This window comes from Harpia harpyja, chromosome 10 (assembly GCF_026419915.1).
Source record: "Harpia harpyja isolate bHarHar1 chromosome 10, bHarHar1 primary haplotype, whole genome shotgun sequence".
NCBI lineage: Eukaryota > Metazoa > Chordata > Aves > Accipitriformes > Accipitridae > Harpia > Harpia harpyja.
This window is the reverse complement of record NC_068949.1, coordinates 41336169-41348198: the sequence shown is the minus strand read 5'-3', so window position 1 is coordinate 41348198 and position 12030 is coordinate 41336169. Positions and strand designations below refer to the sequence as shown.

At 38.9% G+C, this 12030-nt stretch overlaps 1 protein-coding gene across 3 annotated transcripts; it reads left to right on the top strand.

Moving 5' to 3' along the window:
* The first annotated feature begins 705 nt into the window (after positions 1-705).
* On the top strand, positions 706-12011 carry NSMCE4A (NSE4 homolog A, SMC5-SMC6 complex component). Of its 3 annotated transcripts, none has more exons than XR_008236826.1 (11): positions 706-1111; positions 2399-2479; positions 3066-3196; positions 4283-4434; positions 6430-6529; positions 7903-7993; positions 8493-8587; positions 9380-9428; positions 10071-10230; positions 10811-10902; positions 11429-12011. XR_008236826.1 is itself a non-coding variant. In XM_052798350.1 (11 exons), exons 1-10 carry the CDS (start codon positions 823-825, stop codon positions 10892-10894), a joined length of 1164 nt encoding a protein of 387 aa, XP_052654310.1. In that variant the 5' UTR covers positions 706-822; the 3' UTR covers positions 10895-10902; positions 11429-12011. The 3 variants fall into 3 exon arrangements, 1 of the variants encoding a protein (XP_052654310.1); XM_052798350.1 differs by having other exon boundaries at positions 10139-10230; XR_008236827.1 differs by lacking the exon at positions 9380-9428 and having other exon boundaries at positions 10139-10230.
* Positions 12012-12030: the final 19 nt, after the last annotated feature.

Here is a 12030-nt window from a genome sequence, read left to right as displayed (position 1 = left end):
GTCAAGTGTTGTCATGCCTTTGTCTCCAATTTTCACCTCTTCTGCTCCTCAGATGTTAGAGAAGCTTAAAAGTAGATGAAAGGCTTGTTACCAGCAGGTTCATCGTTACATTTCCACTCCTTAATAAAGGTGAAAGTTCTCGGGCCTTTCTGCTCAACTTTCCTAAAAGCGGTTGAAAGCAGAAAACTTGCTTAATCCACGAGGTAAAAAAGTCACGCCGCGGACGCGCGTGGGCGCACGTCTCGGGGATTTATTCGAAACGACCGACTGAGGCGCAACTTATTTTCGACAACTAACTACCTGCGAGGCTCGGCACCGCCTGGGGGAGGCTGCGAGCGGTGGTCGGTCCGCCTGCTGCATTCCCGCCCCGTGACGAGGCCGCCGTTACCTCAGAGAGCGACCGCCGTTACCTCAGAGAGGAGCCGCTTCCCGCCGGCGGGCTCTCTGAGGGAGGGAGGGAGGGAGGGAGTGACTGACTGAGCCCGCCCGCCCCAGCGGCCTCCCGCTGCTGCCGCCCTCCCGCCCGCTTATGGCACCGCGGGTTTTGCCCGTCTCCCGTCCCGGCAGCGACCTCCCCGGGCGGCCGCAGCGCCCGCTCCGGGGCGGGCTGTGGCGGCTTCGGTCCCCTCCCGCCACTCCGCTCCGCCCCGTCCCCTCCCCGCGGGTTTGGCCCTCTCGGGCCGCCGTTGTGGCTGGTAACGGCGTTTCCGCGCCGTTGGCGGGGCCGGGCTGCCCGGGCGGCGGCCTCCCGGGGCGGCGGCGGCGGCGGCCTCCCGCCCCTCTTCCGTGGCGGCTGGTGGAGGCCCGGGGCGCCGACCAGCGATGTCGGAGGCGAGCGGAAGCCATGATCTCTCCTCCTCGCAGAGCTCGGGCGCGGAGAGCGGCAGCCTCTCGCTGCCGTCCACCTCGGGCAACGGCGCCGTGCCTCGGCACGACCAGCAGCAACGCCCGTCGAGCCGCCCTCGCCCGCCGGCCTCCGGGGAGGAGGGAGAGGAGCCGGAGGCGGCGGGCGAGTCGCCCAGGCCGCCGGAGAGCGCCGAGGGCGCCGGCGATGACCGCAGCAGGAGGATAATCCGGAACCAGTACCGGGAGCTCATCTACACCGTGCAGCGTAAGGCCGGGGTGCGGCTGCCTCAGGAGCCTCAGGGCCGCCGGCCTCTGCCCGGCCCCGGGGCGGCCGGCCCGCTTCTCCTCCGGCGGGGATGCCTCTTTATCCCGGGGGAGATGGGGGCTGCGAGGGGGGGCCGGGGCAGCCGTTTAGGTGCCGGGCTGGTAGCTTGAACGTATTTTTTTGAGGAACTGCTAAAGCTTTCGTGGGCATTCGTGAGTTCCTCGGACTGCTGAAATCTTGGGCCTGTGGTTAGATCGAAATTGGTCTCCCTGGAAGCACTTGCATGCCCAGGGACGGCAAGGTTGTGAGGGATTTACCGGCACTTCACGTGTGTGACTGCATTGGTGCAGGGGAACTATCAGCTTTAGACCCGGAGGTGTACTGAAAGCCTTTAATTTTGCCTTCGTGGTGTTTGAGCTTTCATTTGAAACGGCAGGAACCAGTATCTGCCCATACCAGAAGGTTATTCTTAGGCTTTCCAGAAAGTGCCATGGGATTTTTAGCATCTCTCTAGGTAGGTGTGTCAGTACTTCTCCCGTGTATGGAGTGTGCTGTTTTCCTCATGAAAGCATAACAATGGTTGTTTGAGTAAGTGCTGTCAAATTTAGCAACACGTGCTGTTGGTTGTTTTCTGCATACATGCTAAATTTGTAGGGTTGTTTATGAGAGAATACAACGCGGTTTATGGATGATCCAGTCTGTGTTTATGCAGAACAACAACAGTGGTAATGTCAGTGCATCAAGTATGGTGTAGGTCCTTAAAAGCAGTGCTATGAGTAGCTGTTCAGAATTGAACATCTGAAAGCCTCGTTACTCATATGTGTACTGTTACGTATAAGTAACTGCGTTTGACATGGTGATCTTCGGAAATCACCAAGCATACATTTTTGGGGGTTGTTTGGTTTCTTTTGTGAAAATCCTTAATAACTTATGGGTAAGATGAATAACATACAGAAAACCATGGTATCTGGTAGCTGCTTTGCCACAGATACAGATATTTTACTGGAACCAAGAGCAATCTGGGATGTGCTAGCGTAAATTCAACCATATAAATCTTATTCCACTGAAGTAAATGGAAAATTACTACTTCAAACTGAGTTGGTGCATAAGCATTAATAAAAACGGAGCCTATGTACTCTTGCAATTAATGTACTGTAAGTATATTCTGTATTTTTGTGTGTATGATGGGCTATGAACCAGCCAGTTTTGATTAAGGTGTAAGTATGTATTTCTTGACGCTTCTATATTTAAGTAATTTAGGATTTCATTTGTGTCCCTATCCCACAGAAAATCGTGAGGATATGCTGAGTTCAAAAAGCAACAGACTGACGGAAGCCTTGGAAGAAGCCAATAAACTGTTTAGTGGAGGTAAAACAAGTTCTGTGGTCCTTATTAGAGGTGTTTGCTTGACAGTTGGCCAAGTGTGAGGCGATGATGCCTTATAAACAAAAAAGGGCAAGAGAATGAAATTGAAGTCCATGTACATTATCAGAATTATTAAAGTAAAATTTGATATGCTTAGTTGAAGAGGAATTGTTTGAATAAGGTGATATGGGGAAATAAATACCATTACTTTAGTGTTTATTTGCACTTAGAAATACTCCGTGCTTTATCTTGACTTTGTAGAACAATATATGTAAGTAGTACATTTATAAAAGATATGAGTGTAGAGGGGTGCGTTTCACTTGGAGAGATGGAAAACGTATCGATGAAAAATGTGTTTTATTCTTTAAGATAATGTGTTATTTTTCCATGCTTGCCTTTGTCAGTGTCATCCTCTCCTTTTTTTTTTTTTAAATGCAAATATTATTGTAAGGATTATATAAGTAAGTGTGTTAGAGGTCATTGCAATAAAATGATTTACAAAGCTCAATACCCAGGATAGTCTATATGCTAAATTTTATTATTTTTTTACAATTTCATAATATTAACATAAAAATCTTTTCTGTAACAGTTTCCTGTGCACGAGAGGCTGCGCTGGATGCCCAATTTCTGGTCCTAGCATCAAATCTAGGAAAGGAGAAGGCCAATGAGTTGCGCTCTGAGATGACAGCATTTGATTCACTAGCATTTGCGGAAGACTTGGTAAGTTCCTGACTCTGAATTTGCCAATAATTTTGCTAGAGGTTTGCCCTGTTTGTTACAGAATCATAAAATAAAAGCCTGAGATTGTCAGCAGGACATGACAGATCTGATGGAATTTAACACTCTTCCTATGAATTTCTTCGATTAACTTTCTGGTTAGTGTTGTTCATTGTTTTAAACTGTGTATTAAGCATTTCCATTATGCATAGGGGAAAATCTAACTTAAAATGCAGACACGCAGTCACCCCTACCCCCGCATTGTTGCACTGCTGCTACTTTATCACAGTTCAGTCAGTTTGTGCTCTTAGGGTAGTCTTGTGCACTTTTTTTATACCCACTGTTTTGTAGTTTCTCAGTAGCTAAGTAGTTTCTTTATCCTGTCCACTGCCTTACATGTTTTAGGATGGAGTTCTCAAGGCTCTGTGTCACTGACATGAAATGGGACTTTGGATTACTTGCACGCTTTTAGACTTGACGTGTTTGTCTCTGTACTGTGACTGAGTGGAAGAGTCAGTTCAGAAAAGCTTTGAAGCAGACTTTTTTTTTCTCCCTGAAAATTTTCTTTTATGTTACAGCAGATTAATAAGGAGTCTGAGCCTTTGGTCAAGTCTAGAGCTCTGCAGTATAAAACCCCATGAATTTCAATTGTTTTATTTAAGTTTTTCCTGGGGAAGTCTGGATTGGTGGATGCAGGATTGGGCCAAATAAGTTGTTTTATGGTATTTGAGGAGCTAGCCTTCCTGGAAGTGTGTGGTGTTCAGAAACTGTGAGACATCTTGGCTTTATAGTGCAATTTAAGTAATGCTTTGCTACTTCATACGTCATTGAAATTCTGTTGGAATATAGGCAGTTTTATTTACCTATAGCTTTTTTTTTTCATTCCTTGCTGATGCTTGCTGAACACAAGAAGTCTGTATGTGAGTGTTTTCCTGTTTTCACAGTATATTCAGGAAAGTCAAGGTTCTTATGCAGTGATATTAAATACTAATCTAGCAGGACAAACACCGCAATACAGTATTTCACCGTTAATGTATTTACTGATCTTTCTCTAAGTGAATTTTCATTGCAGCTTTTCTTCTTTTGTAGCTAACCTTCATGGGTATAAATCGCATAGAAGTAGAAGAAAATGATAGTGATTCTGAGGGCACTTCAGGTGGCTATTTACCTAGTAATGCCTGGCATAAACTGGGAGAAGAAACAGAAAAATACTTCAGAAGAGCACCTTCTTTTCACTATATGTAAGTTTATTTAAGGAAATAGTATATACTGCAGCACAAGCTAATAGCCTTAATTGATTCTTATCTTTAATGCCCTGGTCTTGAATAGAGTTTAATCTGGGGTCACACAGTGTCAACAAGAACTTCTGTGTGGTCTCTGTTCTTATGGTACAGTGAATGCTTTGTCTCCAAAATATTCCATATTTCTCTCTTTGATTTTGATTTGGCTTGGCTACAAAATAATATCACTTGTATCTAGTAGAGATAGCAAGGTATTCTTGATTTACCTGTTCTAGGCCAAAACCAGTAGAAGTGATCCTCTTACCTTTAAAAGCTGACTCTTCCCTCATCTTTCTCTCCCTGTGCAAAGCTGCAGCCAGAATCATGAATAGAGGAACCTTTTGGTTTTTTTCTTTTTTCTTTCTTTCTTTCCCAGACAGTTATGGAAGGTCAGTCCTTCAGGGTCTATATCTTTTATCTGATGATTGTATTGTCATGAAGAGGCCAACAGTTCTTCGTTGTACGTCTGTGTTAATGGGTTGTCTTTTAGAATCTTGCTTTCTGGCTCTGCCTTCAAAAGAAATCACCTGATTACTGGCAAGTGGCCTTATGTAGAAGCAACGTCATCTCTCCTTATGCGTAGGCAACCCATTTAGTAGGAGCCTTTTTAGCTGCTGTCAAATGACCCTTAGTCACCTGGCTTATAGACAATGCTGCAATTTAAATCTCTCATCAAGTCAGCCTAGAATAGCAGGATCTAGTTCAATTAAATTATCAACAGTAGAGCTGATAGAATATTATTCAGTTGTCTATGCTTTTACACTTGATCCACCCTCCAATAAGTATCACTGTAATTGTAACAAAGTTATTGCATATAATCATTTGATCGTGCAATATCCGATATTTAACGTTGGATAGCTAATTGAGATATTTCAAACTTATGTTTGCACTTTAAAGCTGTAAGCTCTAAATGATAAGTATATTTTTCAATCATTTTTATCATCTTAAGACAAAACTGACTGCAAGAAAGACTTTTTCTCATTAGTTGCGTTTTGACATCTTAAGTAATGATGGGCTTCTTTTGATGGAGGATGTGTGAATATTTGCAGAGTGTTAATTTTAAATAATAAAGTGTAGTTCTCAGTTTAGGAAAAGAACCACTTATTTCTGACTCCATCTGTTCCTATCTGAGGCCTGAGTTTAGTTTTTTTTCATGGTCAGTCTGTGACTTCTGAAATTGAGCAGTCACAACTCACCCAATTTAAGGAAAAATAGGTGCTGCAGATTTTTTGGCTACCGGCTGAACTAACTTGAGTTGAGTCTCAATTCACACTCTCTCGTTTAGGCATCTAACTTGGTGGAGATTCAGGGCAACCAAAGTTAGGAGCCTAAGTTCCTTATAAAGTCAATAGAGAGAGGTAAGCACTTCAAGAAAGTGCGTAAATCTAGCACGTATATTATGCTCACATTGTTTAATGAGAAGCTTTGGATCTCTTCTTAGTGTACTGAATGTTCTATTGATTGACTATATTTTAAAAATGTGTGGCTTTTTTTTTTTGTTAAAAAAAAAAGCTTACTGCAAACCTGAACTTACAGAAACTAAACAATAGATGAAAAAGAGAGAAATATTGTATGGAGAGAGTTTTCAGGCAGAAAAGTTTATTATAAATTCAAATGGAGATATTTGAGGATATGAACCATATATTCTGTTTAATTTCTTAACTAGCTTTAAGAAAAGTAGATTTAAAGCTTTCAGTTTAAAAAAAAAAAGTTGGAGTAGTTGCATCAAATTTTATACATCTGTTGTTAATTCTGGTATGAGGCTGCTGACATATTGGGAGCAACTTTTGGGGATGGTTCTTTATAGAAATCTCTAAATGTGGTATCGTGATATTTTTAGATATCAGTCATTACTTTGCACTTCTATCAGGAGGAGATCAACTGCTCAGTATGTAGATTTCTTATCATACAATGTAAAATATATTTCCATATATATGTTCTCTTTATATCGGTTAGGTTAGGATCTTTCAAGTCTGATCCTCCTGTACCAAGGCAACGGATTGAGAGGCAGAAAAAGGCTACAGGAGGAGAAGAAAAACGGGCAATGCCTGCTCAGGTTTGTGAAGTGTTATCTGTATTAACAATTTGTTGTGGCATAGTTATTACAAGTGACTTCTAAATATCTCTGTTCATGTTGTTTTGGGTTTTGTACTGATGAACTGTGTAATACTAAAGGATTCAGATTTCATTATTAGGCTGCTTGATTTGTTTTGTGTGGACTGCAGTATTTCACTGAGTGGAAGGAAACAGGATTTACAGACTGATTTCAAGTTCAGATTAGCTTATTTGCTCTGATGCTCTTGCTTTGAAAGGAAACAAAAAAGAAACTTCTTTACATTAGCCTGTTTTCAACTTTTATTTAAAAAGTGTCTAACTGTGTGGCATTTGCACAGAAATGTGGTTAGCAACAGCAAACTAATTAGCTCATTTAACCGCTATTTTCCCTGCTTTCTGTTTCCCTCTTTCTGTCTTACTCTGGCAGAAAGGCAAAAGTCTAAGTATACTTAGAGAGGCTTACATTTGAAACTTTGAAAAAATAAACCATGTTGTTACGGGGAACCTCTGGCTGATAATGCCAGTACGTAGAGGCAAAATGTTGCATATGTCTTTCTAAATACAGCCTACTTCACAATAATCCAAATAGTGATAGAAATTATTCTGATACAGTTTGTACTGGGAAGAAGAGGAGCTGAAGGGTTTGAGAGAGTTGCTACCAGAAGTGAGGGACTGCTCTTTGTGGTTTGCTTAGGTAAACACTGATGATCAGCATACATGTCAGTCTGTGTTAGAGATACAGTTGTGTGTGAAAGTTTCTGTAGCTTGCTTTATTGCAAGGTGGTCAAAGGGAAAGTGTTAGCTAACAGGAACAGCAAACATGTTACTGAAGACTGTACTTAAAAAGTGAATTTGGTACTCTGCTGATTACAGTGCTTGAAGGACGATTTGGAGTACCCTGCTTTACAGATAATGAACAAATCTGTAAAATCACAATAATCGTGTCCTTTGACCGTGTCAAACTTCAGGCCATGATGTTTCTTACACGTAAACTTAGGTGCCTTTTCTGAAAAAAAGTTAGGATCTTGATGAACTGCCCTTCTATGCTTATAAATAAACTTCAGTAAACTCACAGACTATGTATCACTAGGGGTAACCCAATTCCACAGAACTATTGGAAAGTAAGCATAGACCAGTAAATAGGCTCAAAACATACAAACTGTGGCCTTTCAGTTTGATACTGTAAGATGGGAATTAATTCCTAAAGCATTTTGTAAGTTGTCTCATGTTTGCATAAGTGTGTCTGTAACTGTGCATGTGTGGCATAGAGAGAAAAAATTATCTTTCATGTTACGTGTTCATAAAACGCCCTTTTCATATTCTTGTCTTAACAACAGTGATTATTTGAGGTGAAGCTGTGTTTCTTTTTTCCAGTTAAAAAAAATGGAGGAGTCTCATCAGGAAGCTACAGAAAAAGAAGTAGAGAGGATCTTGGGATTATTGCAAACTCATTTTAAAAATGACCGTAAGTGTGATTCAATTAAGCTTTTAAAGCGTTAATTTGAGAAAATGAATACTCTTAAATCTTCTACAGTTGAGAGTGATTAAACTATAGAAACAAAATTAGGTGGAGGTCGCAAGTAGAAATCTTTATATTGAGGGATATATACTGACTGTATTTTTTTTGAGCACTAATCAGTTGCTGTTTGATTGCAAAGTAAACTGAAATTCTACCCTCTCCGTCTTAGTAGAGCATGCCAGTGTTTAGAAGGCAATTAAGTGGTCACTCTGTATGTGTATGCCTGTGGCACAAGATGGCAGAAAATAACATTCTCTAGAAACTTTGTTTCTTTCTGCAGGCCACTGGGAATTCAGCATTGTAACTAAATTGACATAAACATTCAGTTAGCTTTTAAAAGGAGTATTGACTTAAGTTTGTGTTTAGGTATATTAGCTCTGTGTCTACCACCTTTTTGTTTGGGTTTTGGTTTTTTTTATTAACAAACCTATTTTTGCATCTCTAGCTGATACACCTATTTCCTTCTTTGATCTTGTGATTGATCCAAACTCTTTTGCACGTACTGTGGAAAACATCTTCCATGTGTCTTTCATTATAAGGGTAAGGCATGACGTATTTCTTAAAATCTTATTTTAGATACTGGAATTACCTAGAAATATTGATTTGTTGTTTTTATGGCTTCGATATTGACAGATTAGGATTGAAATACTGGGAATCCTAATTTGTTTTCTACAAACAGTCTATGATATTTTGGTAATTGAATAAAAAAGAAAACAGAGTTGACAGACTAATATTTTTAATTAGATTTTTCTATTACAGTCAATTTACCAGCAAAACAATTGTGAAATTTTTGCTGTCAATGCACTTTTCAAAAAGGAATCCTAGCTCACATTATCTTAGATTATAGAAGAGTAGTCATAGAGTATAGAAGAGTTATTGAGGTTGTAGGAAAGTATGTCACTGCAGTGTTTTCTGGTTTTTTTGAATCTGTAGATTTGGATTTCAAACTATACTTAGCTTGTCTAATAAATAAAATTAATTTGGGAAAAGAGAAAAACTTACAAACATATTTTGACTAAATTCAGGTTTATAATGAATAGTGATGTGTTTACAAAGTGTTAACTCAAGTATATTTAATGACTAAATGATTTTTAATAAAACAATTTTTTTTTAATCCAACAGTTACCAACTGTCATATATCAGCTGCATTCTTTATGAATAAGTGCTATATTTAAATAATATTTCTTATTTGGTATGCCAATTAAGATGCTTTATCAATCTATGTATCTGTTTATGATTATGTAATATATTAATTAAAAATATGAAATCTCAGTGCATTATCCTAATTAGATAGCTCTAAATTCTGAAATTTTAAATCCTACTGTCTTTTAGGATGGTTTTGCAAGATTAAAGCTGGATGACGATAAATTGCCAATAATAGGTAAAATCTAGTTTTGGAAGACTATAATAATTTTTTGTTACAACATTGAAAAGTAGCTACCTCTTACGTGTTCACAAAGTTTTTGGTATATTTTTAGCTGCAAGAGTAGAGATTCAGGGATATGCAGTGAATGTAATTGAAGGCATGAAGAGATTTATGAGAGGAACTGAAAGGATTGAGTCTCCTTAAATATTAAAATATGGAAAAAGGCCATTATGCTGATCTATACAAATTAAACCTACTAATAGAAATAAAAGGTTATTACCTTTCCTTTTAAGTGATACTTTCTCTAGTAAGTATATGAACATTGTTACGCTTTGCTGAGAGAAGATATTTTTGTGTGCAAGAAGTCTTCTTTGTCTATCTGAGTTGGGAAGTGCTGCAACTTCAAAACAGTTGAAAAGGAAATGCCATCCTATGTACAAGGTCTTTGGCTTTCATTCCCACAGGATATCAATGGGATTAAGGCTTTGGTGGGATTTCATAAAGGATTAAATACTTAGGTCCTTCTGGGACTCTGAGAAACGTTAGTCTTTAAAATTTTAGGAGGTAAGACTAAAGTAATTTCTTAAGAAGTATATAGTACAGGCTATTGATAGATAGCTTAGTGGAGCATGTATAATTGATCTGCTTTTTGTGAAGCTTTTGTGTTCCTGGAGGAAGCTGACTTTACAAGTATAAAGACTATGAAAACACTATGTTTCAAACAGAGCCTTCAAAAGACAACGTGGGAGGGGAGGCTGACCGTAGTACTGGAGCACGGAACCAGGTTGTCATATCTCTGAACCATCAGGAATGGAAGGTATAATAGATAGCACTTGATACTTTTGATTATTATTTTTTTTTCTTAAGTGTAAGAATGCATGTGAGGGCTGTGCTGTTATGTACTCTGATAAGGATAGGTGTTCCTGTATATATTACCACTACACTTAATTTTATGGATTCCAGGACAATCACAAATCTAATTAATGCTTTTAACTGCAAGAAAACTGAGAATTGGGATAGCAATTTCATCTTTGATCGTTGAAGCCTGGTCAGTTTAAGTGCTTTTAAGTTGTGCAGTGACTTGCCTTTACTGTTTTATATGAGGACTGCATAAATACAGAGTCTGTTTCTTCCCTTATGTATGATACTTGCTTCTAGAGGGGAAGTTCTCCATGCAATTTCCTCACTGTTTGCTGTTTGTAATAAATCTTAGACAAAAAGTAGTTTTTAGCACATACCACTCTTCTTTGTCCCTCACTCAGAACGTGCAGAAGAAATTTAGTAATTTGAAATAGTGCTTTAGTATGAAAAACTTTATTACTTACCTGGTGGTAACTGCAATTAAATTGAAATAGTTCAGCTCTTGTAACTTACATACTCTTGTCATATCTAACCAGGAAATCGTAGAAACATATGAAATAACAGAACCTATGATTAGCCCTCCTCATCATAGAAATGAAGAAGAAATGGAGATAGCTTAATTCCTCAAGTAAGTTCTTTTAATAAATCAAACTAAATAAGGATACAGTGCATGAGTTCCTTATGCATGTGGAAGAACTGCAGGGAAACTACCTGTGACTTAAAAGTGTAGAAAAACTATAAGCAGGGTAACTGTATAACATCTGGAACATCTCTATATTCTTGATCTCTTTATGGAACAAAATGTAATCTAGTCTTCTATGTGGTAATTAACTGAAAAAAAATTATTTTTACATTTGATGGTCAGTTAAGTGATACACTTGAGTTAATTTTTGGAACTTTATACTCGGAATGCAATGCTGTGAAGAGTCATAGCTTAGTTTTTGTACTTTTTTTTTTTTTTTAACCTGCTGACAGCTGATGTTGTTAATAGAGTAGTCTGAAGAAGGACTTAGGGAAGCGGGAAGGGTGACAGCCTGGTTCCCTCTAAAATCCTTTAAATGACAGGATTGAATTCTTTTATTGTCACAATTGTTTGGTAAGTTCCAAATCTTAATGCATGTTGTCTTATTGTTTTCTCTTTTCTTTTACCCCAGGTGCCTTAAAGAAAATATTTTAAAATGCTTCCTTCAGAGAAGATTTTTATATGTATATATTGTAAAATTAAATTTATTTTTATCAAAATATCTTGACACTTTATATAAGCTGTCTTGTTTATACCTGTCACAGGGTTATTGCCATATACTTCCTATTTATTATGGTTTTGTTTCCTACTTTCTAAGCGTCAGTAAACTTTATATAAGCTTTCATAAAAGCAACTGCTATCCCCCATCAGTCATCCCTCATCTCTCCCCAACAGCAGCCTGCAAGTGCGATTTACATGGTTAACCATCTCTGCTGTGATAATCTTGTTATCTAGATGATCTTGGGTGCTGCAGGAAAAATTGATATTGTCTTCCTGGTCTTAGTCTTCCGGAAATCAAGGTTCGAGTTTGGAAATTTGATCTGAATTACAGATAAAAATTCCTCCTTCCTTTTTTCCTAAGTGTATTTGGTTTTGTAACTTGGGCAGGACAGCTTTATTAGGCCATGACATTATTTTCTTCAAAATAAATAAAGTCTAGCTCCATCTCCAGAAGATGCTCTTTGGAGCACCGCGGCCTCTGGAGGTTTTTAGGATTTCGTCCTTCCTTTTGTC

Excerpts from the sequence above, each read along its gene's own strand:
- NSMCE4A (XM_052798350.1), top strand. The coding sequence starts at position 823 with ATGTCGGAGGCGAGCGGAAGCCATGATCTCTCCTCCTCGCAGAGCTCG. Across the intron at positions 4,435-6,429 it reads GCACCTTCTTTTCACTATAT|GTTAGGATCTTTCAAGTCTG; the intron begins GTAAGTTTATTT and ends TATATCGGTTAG. Across the intron at positions 10,231-10,810 it reads TGAACCATCAGGAATGGAAG|GAAATCGTAGAAACATATGA; the intron begins GTATAATAGATA and ends ATATCTAACCAG.